Source organism: Pelobates fuscus, chromosome 6 (genome assembly GCF_036172605.1).
Source record: "Pelobates fuscus isolate aPelFus1 chromosome 6, aPelFus1.pri, whole genome shotgun sequence".
Lineage (NCBI taxonomy): Eukaryota > Metazoa > Chordata > Amphibia > Anura > Pelobatidae > Pelobates > Pelobates fuscus.
In genome coordinates this window covers 131,271,958-131,295,887 of record NC_086322.1, presented here as the reverse complement: position 1 = coordinate 131,295,887, position 23,930 = coordinate 131,271,958, and the positions used below count along the sequence as shown (strand labels likewise).

Below are 23,930 nucleotides of genomic sequence, written 5' to 3'. Positions count from 1 at the left end.
AACTCATCCGCCTAATAAACATGCAGGACTAGCCACAATACTTATGCACAGCACTGCCAATGCTTGAAACCACCGTCACACCAATCCCACTACAAAGCTAATTCACCGAATTAAGCTGCTGGTTCATACGGTGCTTTATGGATATAGGGGATGAGTGTTTGCAATACGTGTGACTATAGGGCTACTAGCAATACCTAGACAGGGCCTAGACAATAGGCAATGAACACACATAAGCTACTATAGTTGACTTCTGATGCCCACGAGTAATAACCAAGAGGCTGCCCTAGACCTCACCTGAATGTCTGATAGGGGTAATATGATCTGAATACACATACCTATAAGATTGGCACCTAACCCGTGCACAGCATCAGGTATAGGGGATAGCCCAAACCTAATTCACATGGGAATGATATTAAAGCCTGTGATGAAATTTGGGGATTGCTTTGAAAACTCTTCCCATAGCTCGGATGGACTGTAACTCCCATCTGGTTGTTAATGCTCACGGGGCTTCACATCCGAATAATGCGCTCAGATAATTCTGACTCATCCTCAAACGGCCTATTAACACATACACCCCAGGTGTTTATACGTAACTTAGATTACACTAGCTAGACGAAGCACTAATGGCCCATTGGAATTTTAAATCTATGTAATACTAAAAAATAAGTTTGAAAGGGGCACTAGGTATAACAACCCACAAGGTCCCGACAGGATTGGGAGATACCCTATCTAAAAAAAAAAAAAAAAAAAAAAATTTGGTTACACTGTATTCATGCATTTGTCCTAATTATACCAGGATGGGTCTACCTTGTTTTAAGTGTTTTAAATGTTCAATGCCTATCTAAAATTCTTGTCACCCGAATAGGTCGCAGGGCACACTTGCAGCACCTTGAGTGACCACAAATGACAATATCCTAAAGAGACCTGCGAGGCTGGGGGACCCAATACGGGCGCCGCAGAAACTCAGGTTTACCTGCCCACCTAGTATACCTTGTGCCCGGGCACCCTATAGGCAAAAGGCCTCTCACACACGAACTCCTTACCTCCCCATCTGAAGTATGGGCACAATTGTATTTTTGGGTTTTGACTTTAGTGAGAGCACTCCATGAAAAACACCAGGTTCCGCACCAAAGCGGGGATACCACCCGCCTAGTAGCACTAAACACCACTTTTCCTCTAACTTGAACATCCCGAGGGGATGACTCACTTAATACACATAGACACAAGTGCTCCTACGAAACTCCATTGCGGTTCCGAAGCAATGGACCATCTAAGTTGAAGTTAAGTAGTTGTGCACACAGCACTTCACCCAAACCGCCTGCTCAGGCCATAGTTTGTCCACACCTCCGATCACATGCCCCCCACGGCGTTGCACTTTGACGCCATGCACCGAGATCGGGATTATTTGTATATACTTTTGTTTCAAGTTTATATCCTACCTCCATCCCTCTATCCCCTTATCCTGGTTTTACTCGTGTCCACCAAACCATGCACCCAGCTTCCAATTTCAGGACAGTTCTATCCAGCAAAGTTCATTGAACCTCCCAAAAACTCATATGATATGCTGCGTAAGCCTCTAAATGAAGCCCTAACTCGCTTAAGTAACAGACACAACAAGCCTCATCCTGAAGATCTACTCCCATAACGTAAGGGGTCTTAACATACCCCACAAAAGGCATATACTACTACGAGAAGCTTGCAAACTGAAGGCAGACATACTCTGTCTTCAAGAAACCCACTTTACTAGGGCAAACACTCCCCAATTTGGCATAAAGGACTTCCCTAACCAATTTCATGCACCTTATGCATCCAAATCCAGGGGAGTATCCATATATATTCACAACTCAATAGCCTTTGAGCTGCTACAAAATATTCCAGATAAAATGGCAGATACCTGATACTGATATGCTTACTGAACAATGCGCTTTACACAATAGTAAACCTTTATGCACCGAACGAGAACCAACGGAACTTTCTGTTTAGTGTGCTCACAAAAGTGGCAAAGGTGCAGAGGGGTACCACGGTGATTTGTGGGGACATAAACCACATTTTGGACCCGCATTTTGACACCTCAATACCTCCCCATACACCCAGACATAAATCCCTTAAACCAAACTGCGAAGCCCTGACGCAATTATTGATGAAATTCAACTTATATGACAGCTGGAGGACCCTCCACCCCTCTGACAGAGAATATTCACATTACTCCAAACCGCATAAATCTTTCTCTAGAATAGACGTATTACTCATACCAGGCCCTTCCCTCAACCTTATCCAATCCTGCGTCTTAGGTAGCATCTGGTGGTCTGACCACGCGCCAGTGATCACCACCCTTAAAAATGATTTTAGGTACCGGGGATGTAATCCATGGAGATTAAACGAATCGCTTTTGCGAGACGACCAGTTTTGCTTGGGAATAGAATCGGACCTTAAAAACTACTTCTCTACTAACGAAACACCAGAAACACCCCCAACCACAATATGGGAAGCCCATAAGGCAGTAGTACGTGGTCTGTTCATAAGACGGGCCTCAAACGAATCTCCCAAACCAAATCCCTGACTCTATTGAAGAAATTGAGGGACGTCTCCTCGTCCCACATGATCAACCCAAACCCAAGGGATGCTGCACTCATGGCCCAACTCCAATCAGAACTTAATTACATTAACATAACCAAAGTAACACAGACACTTCAGAAACTGAAAACTAAAGAGTACTGCATGGGCAACAGAGCAGGCTCACTCTTAGCAAGCAGACTTCGGGAAGTACAAGCCCAAACCAAAATCTCCCACCTCTTCACGCAAGAGGGGAAGAAAATAATTAAACCACAAGACATAAGTAATCTATTCGCAGACTTCTATGGGAAACTCTATAATCTCAAAAATGACCCCACAGTCCACCAACCCACAGAAATAGAAATAGCTAGCTTTCTACAGAAAGTGAATCTCCCCAAACTGACCGCCACACAACACTCCTCCCTAGCAGCACCTATCTCCCAACTAGAAGTAGACGCAGTTATACACAACCTACCTCCCAACAAAGCCCCAGGCCCGGACGGTCTATCTAATGTGTACTACAAAAGGTTTTCCTCCATTCTTGCCCCCAAAATGGTAGCACTCTTCACATCTACCACCGCATTAGAATCCATGCCATCGAATATGCTTGCAGCCAACGTAGCCACACTGCCCAAACCAGGGAAACCGCCAACTCACTGTGCCAACTTCCGCCCCATTTCCCTACTGAACTCGGATGTGAAGATCCTAGCTAAAGTGTATGCCAACCGCCTAACGACCATACTCCCGAATATTATACACTCCGACCAGGTCGGATTTGTACATGGCAGGCAGGGCACTGACGGAACGCGCAAAGCCCTTGCACTCCTACACACTATGCACAAACAATCCCCTAAGAGTCTCCTATTGTCTCTGGACGTGGAGAAGGCCTTTGACCGCCTGCATTGGCCTTTTCTGCAGGCGGTCCTGGTCAAATTTGGTTTCCCCACGCATTTCATCTCAGTGGTCAAATCACTGTACAGCACGTCAGGATTTCAATCCATACCCTTCTCCATCACAAATGGATCAAGGCAGGGGTGTCCCCTGTCGCCCCTACTGTATATTATGGCCCTGGAACCCTTAGCTGAGGCCATCCGCTCAGAGGGGGAGATCAAGGGAATATGGGTGGGGGGCAGAGAACACAAACTGAATCTCTTTGCGGACGATGTCCTGCTTACTATTACTGACCCCCATGTATCACTGCCGGCATTTCATAACATATTACGGGAATACAGTAAATGTTCATATTATAAATTGAATCTTTCCAAAACACAGGCCATGGGGGTGGGGATGGAGGAGACATACTTGTCGGCTTTGAAAGGGAAATTCTCTTATGATTGGAGAACTGACTATCTCACATTTTTGGGCATAAGGCTTCCGCACAATCTGTCAAACCTGTATAACCTGAATTACACTAAACTTAGTAAGGAGATCATAAATACCCTCCAAAATTGGAAAAATAAATTCATTTCTTGGTCAGGGCGTATAGCAGCTGTTAAAATGGTAATTCTGCCAAAACTACAATATTTATTTAGGACACTCACCCTATGGATACCACCAACCTATTTTGCATCACTCCAACAACAAATTAACCTCTTCATCTGGCAGGGGAAAAGACCCAGGGTGGCCATATCCACACTTTACCAACCCAAAACCAGGGGAGGAATGGGGCTCCCCAATGTGCAATTGTACCACAGAGCAGCTGTACTAGCCAGTCTTTTCTCCGTCACTCTAGAACCCAACCAACCACAATGGGTAACCATTGAACAACACTGGCTACAAAACCAGGATATTCATACACTAATATGGTTACCCTCTAACAGCAGAGGAGATATCACACAAGCACTCCCCGCCACACTAGCGATGTTTAAAATATGGGATGTTTTGCGTAAACTCCTATGCAGCAATCACCCAATCCCCCTCTCAACCACTATCAAAGCTCTAACTCGGATGATACCTGACTTTAATTACAGGGTCTGGAATAGATGTGGGGTGCTTCGGGTACACACCCTCCTACATGCAGGGAAACTAGCTACCTTCAATCAACTAACACAAAGCCATACCCTTCCGAACACGGCGCACCACTCCTACCTCCAATTATCGTCCTGGTGGAGATCTAACATACACATCCCCAAAACTCACACTAACATCACACTCACAAACTTTGAGAAAAGTGTTGTGGCAGGGAAACAGGTCAAAAAACCAATTTCAACCATATATACCCTGCTGTTGCCTGGACGAAGTATCAAAACCCTCTCCTATGTACTAGCATGGGAAAAAGATTTAAACATGACGATACCAGAGGAAACCTGGTTGGCTTCGGCAAATATCACGAAAGGCTTAACACAATGCGCTTCTCATTTAGAAATAACACGTAAGATCCTTTACCGCTGGTATATGGTCCCCACAAGACTAGCCACGATAGACCCGACACTACCCAGCACATGCTGGAGATGTAAACAAGAACCGGGCTCATTCCTTCACATCTGGTGGCAATGTTCCAAACTCCAACCATATTGGAGAGCGATCATTTCATTGATCCGCCAACACACGTCAGCTACAATACCAAACACCCCGGCCTCTTTACTCTTATTCATGTTCGGCACCACCTACCCTAAACCCGTGAAATATTTAATATTTCACATTCTGGTGGCAGCACAACAACTTATAGCAAAAAAATGGCTATCACCCAATAATGCCTCAATACAAGAAATAATTAGATATGTGTCCCAGGTGGGGAAATATGAGTCCAACATCTCACAAGTACCACCCGGTAACAGTTGGAAACACGAAGTCTGGGAGGACTGGGAACTAAAACACCCGACTTGAGACACACATGTTTACTTAACCACACATAACTCTATTGTCATAAAAAGTCATGTGGTCCTATACCCGTACAGGGACAACGGGAAATGCAGTAACGTGGTCCGAGAAGTAACGACCTTATGGGGCTTCTCAACCCACACTGTAAGAATGCTAGTACAGACGAGATATCTACAACGAACAGCTAGTAGAATGCAGATAATATACCTTGCTCCTCCCCTCCCGTCTTTCCCTCCCCCCCATCTATGAGTGCTGACCCAAGTTGCCCTCACACGTTGCTCTACCCCAATCTATACATGCACGTTAGGGGTCATAACTGTAAATGTACAGGGACGAGTGAGCTGGATTGTCACCGTGTACCAAGATGTATTGTGACTAGTAGTTATGCCTGATTCAGAGCGCAGCATAACGCAAACATGGATATGTAAGCGAACTGTAAATATACTTTTGCAATGTAACTATGTAATGAGTAATATGTAAAACCAGTACTATGTTCCCCTCCTAACCCTACCCTTTCTTTTCTGTACCCCTATTGTTTTGAAAAAATAATAAAAATTGTCAAATTAAAAAAAAAAAAAAAAAAGTAAATTTGGGGGGGCGGGGCCGGACCGCCGAGCTGGCTGGTCGTATGCGAGACCAACTCCTGCAGCCTAAAATTAGAAACCGCTATATTTCCACGAATTTTGGCACAAAACCTGCCGGCAACGATGGCCCTCGCCGGGCAGAGAGCCCTGGGATCCAGGGTGAGGCTGGCCCAACAGGCTACAGTCCCCTGGAGGAGGAATCCTACCTGACTTTCTCAAGGCCTACTCCGGAGGCGAGCGGGGCGGACGGCCGCTGCCCTGTCGCTTACTGTTGGGTGGCTTAGAGTCGGACCCGCGGGGATACCGGCCCCGTTCCCCCCCCCCTCTGGACCGGGGGGGTGATCCCGGTCTACACCCTCGAGACCCAAAACTAACAAGCCTGCACCCTGAGTCTCCCGCCCGTACTGCAGACCGCATGTCGGGCCCAAGATGGCCTCCAAGCACCAAACTGCAACTTCAAGAAAGTCTGGAAACGCAGGCATGGAGAAAGCATTTTACAGCTCAATTTGACCTCATATGCCGGAACTTTTGGAGGCGCATAGAATACAACAACGCCTACCCAGTTATATTTACCACGCACGGGAAGAAGGCTGAAGCGGCGGCTACTCAGCCCAAAAGGCACACAGCAAAGCGACATGCTCGCCGACGAGCCCGCCGACGGATCCCCTGAGCGGGGAACTGCACTGCGGTACGACGCCACATACCACACACCATGCAGAGGGAGCCCCGATCGGGACTGCACAAACCCTATTAAGAGGACCGAGCACCTACAACCCAGACGGGAGAACCCTCAAACAGGCGGCAACACATGTCGGAAGAACGCATACCCACCAACTCTCGCCATGCCACCAAGGTACGCGCTTACAGAGACTTACCTCCCAAGACCGGAGGACTTATCGTTCCTACCCGGACAGTATCCAGCATCCGTTGGGTATCGGCTGAACCTCTCTGGACATTCCACAGGCTTCACAGCCGAACCTAGCTCCTGGTGACAATTACCTGTTTTCTTGAAATGCTTATACATATATCAGATCCTGCCATTTTGAAATTAATTTGTTTGCTTTATCAGTCTAAAGTGCAATGTTGTTTTATCAGTGCAGAGGGGGGAAGAGACTCTAAAACATTATGGAGAGCGTAGCCCGTAGATTGCCCCTAAACATGAGTCTCCACCTTATACACAGAGACACACAATAACATGGCAATTAGGGTAACACAGACATGACAACCCACACTAGATCCAAGCCATGTTACAATCTGCAAACAACTAATTCACTGCTTAACCTTCGCCCAAAGCAAGACTACACGTTTGACTGCTGTTGATAACGTATTATTGTTATGCTTAATGTGTCACACGACCCACACACACTGCAGACTGCTTTCCTTCATTTGCTATGTCTCCCTAACCTGATTTCGAATAAGCTCAAACACATGTTCATTTGCTGGAGCCTGGACGTTAGCCAGTCTGCTCATATGCCACTCCACATATGGCAGATAGCAATGGGGGGGCCCAGAGATATAGGCACGTCAGTATTTGCAAACAGTTACTCGCTTATTGTGTTAGCATGTTCTTACTATTTGAGTTAAAGTTACACACCAGGGAATTACTGAGCATGCGCACCCACCCTATGCACCGCTTGCTCACTTGACCTATTACAACTAGTCAATGTTAAGCGACTCCAACAGCATATTGCCTAAACCTGTTTACAATAGCAACGTTAAACCATAAAACATACAAACCAATCCTCATGACCCACCAGCAGTCCAGGTTTTGCCAGTAAATACATAAAATCATGGCTTGTTGGTGGACCATGAGGACTGGTTTGGGAACTAATGCCCTAGAGTAAAACACTGATATAAATTGGTCGATTCACATGTCCAACACATGTTAATTTCTCTTATTAAACTTTATTAAAGTTATTGAAGTCAATACTGTACTTCTTCATGTTGTGATGTTTTCACACAAATGTTTATATTTTATACATTTGTAGACACATGCATGTTGGTTGTGACTGACAAACCTATCCTTGCTTCATCTTTTCTGTATCTCTTGTTATACTCTTAAATTTAAATAAAGATTGTCAAAAAAAATTTAAGGAGGTAATTTGTTTAAAACCTCCCCTATTTTAACAAGGTGTTCATATTGATCCATAGAGGCATGTTATTTATTTAGTATGGGTATCTAAGTCTATGTGCCAGTGTGTGTATCTGAGTGTATGTCCCAGTGTGCGTGTCTGTGTTTTAATGTGTGTATATCTGTATCTGAGTGTGTGCATAGGAGTGTGTGTATTTGCTAGTATCTGTATCTGTATGTCAAGGTGTTCATGTGTGTGTCTGTGTTTGTGTGTGTGTGTGTGGGGGGGGGGGGGGGGGGGACAGGATGCACAAGTGTGTGCATCTTGGGATGTTTGGAAAGGGAGATGGAAGAAGGGGGCTGGAAATTTTACTAACTGGAAAGGGAGATGGGACCGGAAACATGGCTAATTGCTGTCTTAAAAATAAAGAGATTGGAGGTTGGCTATCTGAGGAGAAATAGAGAAAATCTGGGACATGTCTGAATGAGGTGGTAAGGAAACTATATAAGACTATATATTCACTGTAGAGGGAAGTCTAGGGGAAAGAAACACTCCACACACACACACACACAGAGACATACATACACACATAGACATACACTCTGACATTTACACACACTACTGCACATGCGCATGCATGCCACATATACATACTCTCAAACACAGACTCTCTATGTGTGTGCACACAACAATTTTTATTATATATATAAAAAAATTTAAGTTAAAGTTTTGTTTTTATTAGTTGGGAGGGTTGCGGTAATTAGATAATTCTGTACCTACAGGGACTCATGATGTAAATCTGGACCTGAATGCAGGGGTCGACTCAAAAGCCTGCACGCTTCTCTATATGTGAAAGTAGGCAAGTGTGCATTATAATCATTTGGATTCTTTGGGCTAGCTGTGAGCTGATATGGCCTTATAACATGAATGGTTAATAATTTATTAATGCAGGATTAAAATATATTTTGTAAAATGTATAATGTGCAGATAATGTATTGTTAATAACATTTCAGTCTTTCTATCTGCACTTTAATCAAAGTATTGCCTGTTCAGGGTGGAGCATCCATATTTATGTCTCTGTAACACAAGCATTTTAACACCTACAGACACCTGTTGCACAGTAATAGAACGCCTACTTTTATGTTTTTACAAGCTTCCAAACTATATTAGCGCATTCCATGGTTTACTGACACTTCCTTATCCAGCAACAGACATTACTCACCAATACATAAGACACATCAAATAACACAGGCACATGACATTACATCATCTTAATGGTTTTATGAGGCACGTGAAACAACCAACAGCTTATCACTTTTGTTGGGCAATATTGTATTTTTCATTATCTATGAAAAGCAGGAAAGTAAAAATATCCCAAAAATGTTACAGTCATTTATTATTCATACATCTATATATTACATAACTAGGTGCAGGCATACATTCAATAGTCATATAATGTAATTAATTTAGCAAATGAATGCATTTTAAAAACATATTTATATATATTTAGTACCAAAGAAAAAAAGTGATATGTTTTTAAGACATACATAACTGGTTAACGTGATTTTATTAACTCATCCATAATATATTCAGTGAGTAAAATATACACTGATCAGCTACAACATTAAAACCACTGACAGAAGTAAATCGTTACAATGGCATCTGTCAAGAGGTGGGATATATTACGCAGCAAGTGAACAATAAGTTCTCAAATTTAATATGTTGGAAGCAGGAAAAATTGGCAAGTGAAAAGATGTGAGTGACTTTGACAAAGGTCAAATAGTGATGGCTCGATGACTGGGGGAGAGCATCTCCAAAACGGCAAGTCCCTTGAGGTGTTCCTGGTATGCAGTGGTGAGAACCTACCAAAAGTGGTGCAAGGAAGGACAAATAGCGAGCCAGTGTCTGGGTCATAGGTTCTCAAGGTTCATTGATATACACGAAGGCTGACCTGTCTGGTCCAATAACACAGAAGAGCTACTGTAGCTTAGATTGCTAAAAAAAAAAACCAGAAAACAAAAAACGTAATGCCGGCATCACAGTTTGCTACGTATGAGACTGCATAGCCATAGTCCAGTCAGAGTTCCAATGATGAACCCTATCCACCGATGAAAGTGCCTTTCAATTGGGACTTGAGCATCAGAACTTGACCATGAACCAATGATTCACATTTTCTTTTAGATCGGGGGATAGCTGGTTGTGTGTGCATAGTTTATCTGGCGAAGTGATGGCAGCAGAATGCACTTTGTGGAAAAAGGAAGTTTGGCGGAGGTAGTGTTATGCTCTGGGCAATGTTTTGCTGGGAAACATGTGAGTAGATCATGGGTTTTTCAACACCCATGATAGTTTTCAGAAGTAAATAAACTTTGAATTAAATTAAGTGGTATTTGTCGAGGAAAAATGAAACACTATTCCATGCAGTGTCTGGACAGATCCAGCATAAAGTCCATAAGTGTAAAAAAATTATTTATCTATACATTTCTCATACTTATCTTAAGTAACACTTCAAGCAATATAGCCATTACAGTTTGCCGTAGTGTTAATGGTGGATGGCATCTCCTTCCCATTGTAAGTAGTCAAATAGTTTTTATTACCTGGGGTCCACTGGGTACCGCTCCCGGCCTCCACTGCTAATGACAGAGAGCCTAATGGAAATTTCGGTTAGCTTAGTCCATTGGCTGAGAGTGTTAGCTAATCTTATAATGTCATTAAAACATTTCTATCTCCCCATAAACATGCTGCAGTGCAGGGCTTAGCTCAAAAAGCTTAAAGCATCTGGATCATCTAAAATAACAAGGTTGGACATCTTTTCTTTAGACCATTTAAATGGACTGTAGGTATGCTCCTGCTTTGATGATGAAGTCAAAGTCCTTCCCTTGAGCAATACTTTACCTTGATAAAAGTTATGGGTGACACTTTAAGAGTCCAGGAAAGTTTCATATTTACATAGGTGCATATATTACTATATAACTATGATAATGTTTGACACATTTCACGTAATGCCCAAATGGACACAATTTAAAGGAGGCTAACCCTGTGCTCTTTGCTCTGTAAAAAATGTGTAATGTCATGGGTAATACTGTCTGTGGGTTACACTGCTGTATTCTGAACCATTCGGTTTATAAACATAAAGTGGCACTGTTACCATCTAAGGACTTTGCAAAATTCACAAAGAGCCCTGAAGAAGACATCTTGCAGGTGCTGATATCTTCTTCTGACCAGTCCTCTTATGCTCCTGCTGCTTCAAAACTGCTTGGATGGAATTTCAACAGTCAACGATGACAACAGTCAGAATGTGTATTTCATAAAGCTTTTATCTTTATGAAATACTTATTTTGGAGGGATGCTAGACCCATAATGCCGTTGCAGTCTTTTCAACTTCAGCCATAGAATATGATATGATATATGTGTTGATATAACAAATTTGTTTCAAAAGTCAACATTTTTTTAAAGGGAACCTTCGGGTACAAGACATTGTATAGAAACATGATACATTATCTTGCGCGTTTCTCATATAATACCTGTGTCCTACAAGAAATCATAAACAGAATGTTTTCAAGTCATGAATAAAAAAAAATCATCTTTGCTCTTTGTCTACTCTCCAATTTGCAGAGTTGCCTGGCTGAAAAAAAACCTTAAACACAAGTGAATACAATTCTTTTAGTTCACCATAGTGAACTTACAAGAGTAGAATTGTTTTATTCAATGTTTTGCTTCACTTCCTGCCTCTGCAGGTGCCCGAGACTGAGAAAGTGGAATGTTTTGCTTGAAACCAAACAGTACTCTGTGTACAATAATAAAGCATCTGCGAACATTGCGAAACAGGCAGCCAGCATGACTCATGTCATAGAGAGGTCATTCTATGCAGTATGTCATCAGCTGTTTCAATCTGATTGGCTGAAGAGAGAATCATTTTGTAGCTGTAACCTGAATGTTAAAATATTATTAGACATTCCACATTCTCAAGCGTCTTCATTGTCTGCCACAAAACATGTACTAAATGTATTATTTCCTCTGTGGGTTTTATTTCAGTCAGTAATATTAAAAAGTGAATTTTCGATGTTTAACCCCTTGACTACCAACTGTTTAATACATTTGCTATGTTTTATGTTGGAGTTGTGACCTATCCATGCTTAAGCACAAGCATGTTTCTGTTTAATTTAATTTTAATAACGTTATAAACAGCGTACCGTATATACTCGAGTATAAGTCGAGTTTTTCAGCACATTTTTTGTGCTGAAAAACCCCAACTCGGCTTATACTCGAGTCAATGTCTGTATTATGGCAATTTATATTGCCATAATACAGACAGGGGGCTGTGTAGGAGGGGGGCTGGCAGGAAGCTCTTACTTACCTCTCTTGCAGCGCTTGTCAGCTCCCTTCTCCTCCGCGCCGGTCCGGTCAGCACCTCTGTCAGCTCCCAGTGTAAGTCTCGCAAGAGCTGCGGGATCATAGTGCGGCTCTCGCGAGACTTACACTGGGAGCTGACAGGGGAGCTGACCGGACTGGCGCGGAGGAGGAGGGAGCTGACAGGAGATGCAGGAGAGGTAAGTAAGAGCTCTGCCAGTCCCCCTCCTACACAGTGCACACCACTGGACCACCAGGGAGTGAGAGCCCCCCTCCCTGGCCAGCTAACAAGCAGGGAGGGTGGACGAAAAAAAATAAATCAAAATGTAAATAATAAAATATTAATAATATTTAAAAATAATAATAATTAAAAAAAATTCCCACCCCCCACCAAGGCTCTGCATCACACACACACACTGCACTCATACACACACTGCATTCATACACACATACTGCATTCATACACACACTGCATTCATACACACACTGCATTCATACACACACTGCACTCATGCACACTGTATTCATACACACACACACTGCATTCATACACACACACACTGCATTCATACACACACACACAACACACACAATGCATTCATACACACACACTGCACTCATACACACACACTGCACTCATACACACACTGCATTCATACACACACTGCACTCATACACATACACTGCACTCATACACACACACTGCATTCATACACACACACACTGCATTCATTATATACACACACTGTAAATAAATATTCAATTAATATAATTTTTTTAGGATCTAATTTTATTTAGAAATTTACTAGTAGCTGCTGCATTTCCCACCCTAGTCTTATACTCGAGTCAATAAGTTTTCCCAGTTTTTGGGGGTAAAATTAGGGGTCTTGGCTTATATACGGGTCGGCTTATACTCGAGTATATACGGTATTTCTTATCTTTATAGATATTTGTAAGTCAACAAAGTTATAGCTTTATGGCACAGATTCCTTCAATGTTATTAGACAAGATTGACAGGGTTCCCTGCAGGAAGTTAAACAGGTTATCTAAAACCAGTTAAACATTCTAATGAACAGAGCCCACCTGAAGTGGAAGATGAGGTACAGAGGGGAGGTTGCTGTTCACATGACCGGTGCCACATTCAAGTGAAAATATTGAAAGTGGAACTCTTTTTATTTGATGTTACTACTTGAATGTTAATTTGTACCTTCACTGTTTAAATGCAATAAAAAGAGGCCCTCCATATAGAGATTAAGTTGTAGCACCAAAGGGAGGCATCAAGAGTTATACTTGACAGAATATGTTCTTGACAGAATATGTTCCCTTGGCATGTCATTTTGGCATGGTTCCTTCACTGGATAGCAGCAGGATGCTGTAATATTATTGTATAATTAAGAGAAAATGTTGTCTTCATGGTACTGATGGGGCTTTAGGGGGAACTTCTGCTGCTTGCGGCTAGGTACTTATCACGGTCGAGTGATAACCCAACACGCAGTATGTAAACCCACAGAAAACCCAAATACGTATTACCGAACCTTAAAATGGTCGGGTTTAACGTAAGAGAAAAGAGTAGTCAAAGAATAGCCAAAAGTCAGGATACCAGAAATCAGGAGAGAGTATAAGAGTAGCCGGATCAGGATACCAGAAATCAGGAGGTCAAAAGTCAAGCCGACTCAGGGAACCAGAAAACGGGAAAGTCAGAAGTCAAGCGGGCTCAGTACACAGGAAAAACAATAATAATGCCAGGAGAACCAAATAGCACTAAAGGGACCGCAAGGAACCACAATAGGGCAAGAAACAAGACAAAAGGCGCCCCTTTTATAAGGAAGGATCTTTTGCCTTAAGACCACTCCCCTAAAACGATCTGGTCTGGTATTGATGACACAGAATCGCGTCATTGACGTCATGACGAAGGCACGTATGCGTCACGTCATGAAAACAGGCGTGTTTCCAGTGTCTGGCATAGGACATGCTGAACACAGCCAGAGTGAAGCCGGCGTCAGATCCCACACCATGTGGGCGCGACGGATCAAGGTAAGAGATCGTGACAGTACTGACATTCTTTTGGGTCCTTGTTGGATGATACAGGGTAATGTTAATTTGTATCTATATTTTCCTATTCAAAAAAAGAATACATGAATGCAGGACCTATATAACTACAGAGTCTGGTGCATGGACCAGAGATCAAAGTCCACCCCTACGTGAAGATGGCCCAAGGCTTCCACAGGTGATATATACTCCGATACCATTATCCCAATTATGCCCAGACACCATTACTTCATAATCTAAATTGGTCAGGGTGGGAGGGAATTCTTCAGCTGATGCTTTGAGTTGACTGTTTTTGGTCCTATAGGTAACACTTACAAAGTATTGTTAAGCCTGACAACCTTCACTCCAATCTGGTGGCAAACCATGCATTCACGTAACTGACACACAGACTTGAACCCATATAGGGAGGTGGGGGGCTAGACTTACCTTAGTGACCATCTGACCCTGTCGTCGTCCCCCAAACCTTGGGTCATTGTCACTACAGTACTACTCGTTTATTCTACCATGCCCTTAACTGACTGCTACTCATTTATTCTAACGCTACTTTTCTATCCTTCCTCTATCCTTTCCCCTCACAATTTCCTCCCACAGTAAAGGATCAATAGATCCAGATCCAGAGGGTAGGTTTGGTCGACTGCTGCATGGTTGCACTATTCGTGAAGGCGGTGGCCCTAAAAATAGGACGAGTATTACCTGATCTGGTTCACCTAGATCAAGTAGGGTTAATTTTCAGTAGAGAGACAAAGGACAGCGCAGTGTGTGCCCTGAATATAATGCAAATGGCCCAACATACAGGATGAGAGCTTCTTCTCCTCTCTAAAAAAGCTTTTGACTGGGTGGACTGGAGTTATATGGCACTTACCCGTGAAAACAAAGGATTTGGACGTTTTATATGCAGTTGAATAGCAGTTCTCTACCCAACTACCAGTGCTTGCATAAGAATAAATGGAGCACTCAGAGCTTACAGTTTCCAAATGGCATGAGACAGGAATGACCTCTATCCCACTTCCTGTTTGCCCTCACCGTTTCTGGAGGCAGTCAGGCAGTACGGTGGTGTACCAAAGACTGCTGCCAAATTAAATTGCACTGTTTAGGAAATATGAACAGCTTTCCAATTTGAAGCTAACTATGGATACATCTGAGATACAGGGAGTCACCCTATTGCAGTGACTAACATCTTCGGTCCCAGTTCCCATTCACATGGTGTAAAAGTCGTCTTCGAGACTATCCAAGAAATTTCCGGTCAGTGGACCTGAGACACTTGTACCAAGATCATTTTGTCCCTCTGCTCCAATCACTCTCCACAGATATGATCCGATAGACAGTACCAAGTATAATATGGTTTTGCAGGATTAACACTATAACCATGACTTTGCTGCCAATTATACCTTTTTCTGACAATCCCAATAAAAATCCCCAATACCTATTTTCAATTACTGAATATGTTGACTCTTTAGTTTGTGTGGAAGGGGCAGATGGCTAGGATTAAACGAACACATCTCATATTCCTAAAATGACTGGACAGGGTCAGACTAACTTCTTTGTTAACATATTACCAAATAGCCCATCTCCTTTGGATAATAGATTGGCAAGTTTAAAAATCCCCTAAACTATGGGTTCCTTCGGAGAGATACCAGAATTTTTCAGATATCTCTGGATATATTTTACCCATCCCTTCTTTCCTCCTTTTTTCCCTGCATTATTTCATCTCATCCCTCCTGGAATTGCAGAGGGAGATATTCTGGTTGCCTTCTTTGTCCATATTTGTTTTAGGCTCTGAATGGAGGCCTTCTTTTCCCATTGAGCTTTGTTTAGGAAGAATACTTTTGATACTCTGCATCATGCAGAAGCTCCAATATCCCAATATAAAACAAAATGCTTGCAAAAAGCCTTTTTTTCAGTGATGTAGATGAAGTCTGATGCACCTACACTTCAGCATTAGATCAGGAGAGTGTAGGAGGTCTATTCCAAGGAGTCTATGACTACAGCACTGAATGGAACTACAGACAGCTGCCAGTAGACTTGGGCACCATAGGTTAACTATATAGCCAGGCAAATTCATGGAATATATACAAGCCATATAAACCAGAGGATTGGACAAATAGATGGGATGAATGGAGAGATGCTGGGGAAGGGGAGTTGTGTTTTCTTCCGCCCCCTTTTTTCCCCACTTAATTTTTTTCTCCCTTCTCTTGCACCCCTAGTAGAGGTGCACTAAAGGGGCATTGAGTTACCGTGCAGAAATGCTACATGAGGACTAATTGCCAAATAAAGCTTAGTTCCGCGGTCTCTTAGTGAACATTTATTTTGATCATTAGTATTGAAATTAAAATGTATAGAAGCTTTTAAAACCTCCACTGTAAATGGTTTGTTTTGATTACTTGATCAACACTAGTCTGTACAACATGCAACGTTTTAATTTAATTTATTTTATTCTGTAACCTTCTGATGCACAACTGAATGCAATTAAATAAAGATTATCAAAAACAAATTATGATGAAATTCCATGTAGGCAAGTGCAATGAAACCACATTTCCAGTTGATTGTCTGTTGATATTTTCTTGTTTAACTTATTATGTTTGTCGCTCATGATTTCTCAGCTAATCATTGCTTTAAACACCTACCCGCTGTCTGACTATTTCGGGGACTTCTTGGGAGGTTAGTTCTGTTGATTACACGATTGTTTCTCTTCATCTATACCTTACAAGAATACTGGGCTTTTAACATAGGGGGTATGAGTATTATCTGTCATCCATTGCAGGTACCACTGTGCATCTAATACAATTGTTCTCAGTGTATTGTATATGCGTCTTTATCTTATTCTATGGTTCAACGCTTGTACTAGTCTAAATTCGCCCATGCTAATACTAGTTAAATTAACTAATTTATTAATACTCAAAAATTAGATGTATTTTTCAACCAAATTTATATGCTACATGCACTCTGTATTACCCTTTCTCACTATGTTGTTATGTATACAGTATGTTTTCATATACTGAATACAATATAATAATAAAAGTGATGAGTTAGGCATATAATAATATTTACATGTAAGGGTTCAAATGCAGATTAGTAGTCAGCATATAACTTTTATGTAGTAGTTTTACAGTATATAAAGATCCAAACAGACAAGCTTGAGGTACCCCAACAGCAATCCTCAGGCACAGCAGTACTCGGTACATGTGGGGTATTAGGAAAGACATGCACTATTTTGTGATATTAATATGATGAACTTGCATAAGTAGATATGTCAGCGTGTCAAATGTGAAACATGGGGGTAAACAAGTTATGCTAACTAACAACATTTTTAGTGATAAACAGTTGTTTAGGTATAATAAGACAAGATTCATCATGAGTGTTGGGAGTTAAAAGTAGGGAAAGTTACGCTTATTCAGCTGATCACCTTTAGTTAACATGGCTTATACTGCCCTACTCATAAACAATACTATAGGCATGTACGTTACGGTAGGTAGGGTGTGCATATATCTAGCATGAATAGCATTGTGAGCAAGATCGGAAGTATACCACCTGATCTGGTTTCGTCCTCATCAGGTGCATAGTATATAGGATAGTTCTTGTTGGACTCACTCATGGGCTCACTCAGAGGCATAACTAGAAACCACGGGGCCCCAGTGCAAAAATTGCCCTGGGTCCCCACCATATGTCTACCCCCACCCCGTACCTCCCCACCCCCCATCCCATACATCTCCACCCTCCCACTCATCCCTGCCCCCCCACACATAGCAGACAAACATATACACACGCAGACACACACACAGACACACATACATGTTGACACACACGCAGACACACATGCAAACATACATACATACAGACACACATACACACAGACACATACATACATACAGACACACATACACATAGACACATACATAGAAACACACACATACACACAGAGACCCATACAGACACACACACACACACAAAGAGAGACACGTACATACAGACACACATACATACACACATACATACATACACACAGATATGTAGAGACACACATACATACATACATACATACAGACACACACATACACACAGATACACATACATACAGACACACACACACACACAGGCATACAGACAGACACACACACACAGACATACACACATATATACTGATACAGACATTCTCTATCACACACACACACAATTTAGTGACTTAGCTGAGGTCCACTGGTTGCCTCATGCTGATGGGAGTCAGAGCTCCCACTCTGACTCGCTCCTCTCCTGCGTGGCGCTCTGTTGGCTGGGAGGAAGTGACAGCTTCCTCCCAGCTCTGACATCATCACCTGGGCCCGGTCGCGCTCTTAAAGCGCCGCAGCGCTGACCGGCCCCCAGGAAATCCATTGCCATCCATGGGCTCCATCAATGCGTCCCCAGCGGTTTTTCCGTGAGGTCGAGGCCACACCAAAATGCTGGCGGGCACCCTGGAATGATGGGCCCGGTTGCAGCTGCGACCCCTGCGACCACAGTAGTTCTGCCAGTGGTCAGACAGGTCCGGCGAGTTGGCAGGTCAGACATTCACCTGACTCCCCTGCGAGGGTCTCGCCGCTGAATTGAGCATAGTCCACTTTGGTGAGCCGTGCGGTGGTGTGGAGGTGGGTTGCCCCTCTAGCCCCAGGGTTGCGGGAGAGGGCGTCACACCAAATATTGATTTTATTTCAATTATTTTTCTGTTCACTCACTTTGCATTTCTTAACTGATAAAAATAAACTATTAACATGTCTATTTTTGAAGCATTCTTCCTTTGCAGCATTTGTTTTAACACCTGCCTAACACTTTGGTACAGTAGTGTATCTGGTAACTTAAGAGCCAGACAGTGAGAAAGACGAGACAGTCTGTGTGCAAATAGGGACAGGCATTCAAATATAAAGGATCAATGGAATGGAATGCCTGGGCATGGGGTTGCTGAAGCATTACGTCCTTTTACAAAGCTATTAAAAATTGTCCTTTTAGGCGGATTCTCTGTCATAACGGAAACATCCAGGACAGGCACGGACCAAGTTACCAAGTTTTACTTTATTTCCATTAATACCTATGATCCTCAAGGAATAGGCCTGAATATCCACGCAATAAAGACGATAAAATTATTCCGAGACCCTGCTTAAAATCTGTGTCTACAGTCTGTTTGAATTGTGTTTTAAGATTTGAAATTCCCATAGTTACTGTCTCTGTTTTAATAAATTTGCAGTGTGTTTAGTCGAGCTCATAGTCTGCTTATGTGATACGGACAATTTAGCAAGTTATGTCATTTCGTGCTCATGTATATAACTAGCAACAGCTTTCTCATTTTCCATCTGTCTACAGCAAAACCAGATACAGCAACAACAAACCCAAAAACATCAGAACGAGAATTCAGAAGGCACTACAGTGAATCCTGCCCAGCAAATCTCTCCACAGACCCCTCCAAATACACCAGACCCTCGAAGCCCTCCCAACCCTGAAAGCATTGCACCGGGTAAGCAATGAGCCATTCTCATGCAGTCCTATATGTATTCAATAAATATGATGCAATATGAACACTGCAGAGTTATTTTATGAACTGGAGAGAATAAAATCACTTGAATGCCAAACGTGGCACGTGGAACTCCATTTATACAGCCCTGATCCTCCTGATTCCCTATACTACCTTAGATATTTTCATCTTTCACTCACAATATATTCCAAATTAAACAATTTTAGGTCACAGTTTGTATTTTGCATCTGGCGAGAAAGTATTTACTCAACATGAAATTCTATTGCCAGGTTAACTTCCTTCCATGAGTATGTCTCACCAGGCATACTTTTTCATAAACTTTGAAACGTAAATTATTTTGGGGGAAAAAATTGGATACTGGGTGAAAAGTAGGTGTGTTCGGGATATCCCTGTGTTCATCTCGTTTGTGGCAAGAAGGAACCAAACATAGTTATTAATTTTGTTTATTACAGCTATAAGCCTATTTGCTAGATGTTTAATGAAGACACTGTGTTGATCAAAGGATTTGCAGATTAAATCTAGACTCTATGATTAAATACAAGACCCAGTCTCACAAACCAGCGCTCCTCAACCTTTTCTCACCCAAGGCCACCAAAGCTCGTTGCAGAATTCCACAGCACACCACAAGCAAAAATATATATTAAGAAATAGAAGTAATAGAGTGCATACACATGGCAGTGTCACTTTGCCCCACAAAACATGCCAAAGTCAGTTTTCTCACTAAACATATGGTGCCCATTAAAAATAACAAAGTCCCAATTAATAAATATCACAGTCAGTGTGCCCATTAATAAATGCCACAGTAAATTTGCCATAAATAAATATCATGGTCAGTTTGTCCATTAATAAATACCACAGTAAGTTTGCTATTTAATACAGTTTCCTGTAAGTTTGTCTATTAATAAAAATCACAGTACGTTTGCCAGTTAATAAATGCCACAGTTAGTGTGCCCATTAATAAATATCACAGTAAGTTTGCCAGTTAATAAATGCCACAGTTAGTGTGCCCATTAATAAATATCACAGTAAGTTTGCCAGTTAATAAATGCCACAGTGAGTGTGCCCATTAATAAATATCACAGAAAGTTTGCCAGTTAATAAATGCCACAAATAGTGTGCCCATTAATAAATATTACAGTAAGTTTGCCAGTTAATAAATGCCACAGTTAGTGTGCCCATTAATAAATATCACAGAAGGTTTGCCAGTTAATAAATGCCACAGTTAGTGTGCCCATTAATAAATATCACAGTACGTTTGCCAGTTAATAAATGCCACAGTTAGTGTGCCCATTAATAAATATCACAGTAAGTTTGCCAGTTAATAAATGCCACAGTTAGTGTGCCCATTAATAAATATCACAGTACGTTTGCCAGTTAATAAATGCCACAAATAGTGTGCCCATTAATAAATTTCACAGTAAGTTTGCCAGTTAATAAATGCAACAGTTAGTGTGCCCATTAATAAATATCACAGTAAGTTTGCCAGTTAATAAATGCCACAATTAGTGTGCCCATTAATAAATATCACAGTACGTTTGCCAGTTAATAAATGCCACAAATAGTGTGCCCATTAATAAATATCACAGTAAGTTTGCCAGTTAATAAATGCCACAGTTAGTGTGCCCATTAATAAATATCACAGAAGGTTTGCCAGTTAATAAATGCCACAAATAGTGTTCCCATTAATAAATATCACAGTACGTTTGCCAGTTAATAAATGCAACAGTTAGTGTGCCCATTAATAAATTTCACAGTAAGTTTGCCAGTTAATAAATGCAACAGTTAGTGTGCCCATTAATAAATATCACAGTACGTTTGCCAGTTAATAAATGCCACAGTTAGTGTGCCCATTAATAAATATCACAGTACGTTTGCCAGTTAATAAATGCCACAGTTAGTGTGCCCATTAATAAATATCACAGTAAGTTTGCCATTTAATAAATGCCACAGTTAGTGTGCCCATTAATAAATATCACAGTACGTTTGCCAGTTAATAAATGCCACAGTTAGTGTGCCCATTAATAAATATCACAGTACGTTTGCCAGTTAATAAATGCCACAGTGAGTGTGCCCATTAATAAATATCACAGTACGTTTGCCAGTTAATAAATGCCACAGTGAGTGTGCCCATTAATAAATATCACCGTAAGTTTGGCAGTTAATAAATGCCACAAATAGTGTGCCCATTAATAAATATCACAGTAAGTTTGCCAGTTAATAAATGCCACAGTTAGTGTGCCCATTAATAAATATCACAGTAAGTTTGCCAGTTAATAAATGCCACAGTTAGTGTGCCCATTAATAAATATCACAGTAAGTTTGCCAGTTAATAAATGCCACAGTGAGTGTGCCCATTAATAAATATCACAGAAAGTTTGCCAGTTAATAAATGCCACAAATAGTGTGCCCATTAATAAATATTACAGTAAGTTTGCCAGTTAATAAATGCCACAGTTAGTGTGCCCATTAATAAATATCACAGAAGGTTTGCCAGTTAATAAATGCCACAGTTAGTGTGCCCATTAATAAATATCACAGTACGTTTGCCAGTTAATAAATGCCACAGTTAGTGTGCCCATTAATAAATATCACAGTAAGTTTGCCAGTTAATAAATGCCACAGTTAGTGTGCCCATTAATAAATATCACAGTACGTTTGCCAGTTAATAAATGCCACAAATAGTGTGCCCATTAATAAATTTCACAGTAAGTTTGCCAGTTAATAAATGCAACAGTTAGTGTGCCCATTAATAAATATCACAGTAAGTTTGCCAGTTAATAAATGCCACAATTAGTGTGCCCATTAATAAATATCACAGTACGTTTGCCAGTTAATAAATGCCACAAATAGTGTGCCCATTAATAAATATCACAGTAAGTTTGCCAGTTAATAAATGCCACAGTTAGTGTGCCCATTAATAAATATCACAGAAGGTTTGCCAGTTAATAAATGCCACAAATAGTGTTCCCATTAATAAATATCACAGTACGTTTGCCAGTTAATAAATGCAACAGTTAGTGTGCCCATTAATAAATTTCACAGTAAGTTTGCCAGTTAATAAATGCAACAGTTAGTGTGCCCATTAATAAATATCACAGTACGTTTGCCAGTTAATAAATGCCACAGTTAGTGTGCCCATTAATAAATATCACAGTACGTTTGCCAGTTAATAAATGCCACAGTTAGTGTGCCCATTAATAAATATCACAGTAAGTTTGCCATTTAATAAATGCCACAGTTAGTGTGCCCATTAATAAATATCACAGTACGTTTGCCAGTTAATAAATGCCACAGTTAGTGTGCCCATTAATAAATATCACAGTACGTTTGCCAGTTAATAAATGCCACAGTGAGTGTGCCCATTAATAAATATCACAGTACGTTTGCCAGTTAATAAATGCCACAGTGAGTGTGCCCATTAATAAATATCACCGTAAGTTTGGCAGTTAATAAATGCCACAAATAGTGTGCCCATTAATAAATATCACAGTAAGTTTGCCAGTTAATAAATGCCACAGTTAGTGTGCCATTAATAAATATTACAGAAGGTTTGCCAGTTAATAAATGCCACAAATAGTGTGCCCATTAATAAATATCACAGTGCGTTTGCCAGTTAATAAATGCCACAGTCAGTGTGCCCATTAATAAATATCACTGTAAGTTTGCCAGTTAATAAATGCAACAGTTAGTGTGCCCATTAATAAATATCACAGTACGTTTGCCAGTTAATAAATGCCACAGTCAGTGTGCCCATTAATAAATATCACAGTAAGTTTGCCAGTTAATAAATGCAACAGTTAGTGTGCCCATTAATAAATATCACAGTACGTTTGCCAGTTAATAAATGCCACAGTTAGTGTGCCCATTAATAAATATCACAGTAAGTTTGCCATTTAATAAATGCCACAAATAGTGTGCCCATTAATAAATATCACAGTAAGTTTGCCAGTTAATAAATGCCACAGTTAGTGTGCCCATTAATAAATATCACAGTAAGTTTGCCAGTTA

The 23,930-nt window shown here is 41.2% G+C and overlaps 1 protein-coding gene across 1 annotated transcript in view; it reads left to right on the top strand.

Moving 5' to 3' along the window:
- Positions 1-23,930, top strand: part of MYOZ2 (myozenin 2) — a 79,846-nt gene that overhangs the window by 42,784 nt on the left and 13,132 nt on the right. The window contains exon 4 of the mRNA XM_063458252.1: positions 19,754-19,904. Coding sequence (XP_063314322.1) covers positions 19,754-19,904 — 151 coding nt within the window. The remainder of the gene's footprint in view (positions 1-19,753; positions 19,905-23,930) is intronic.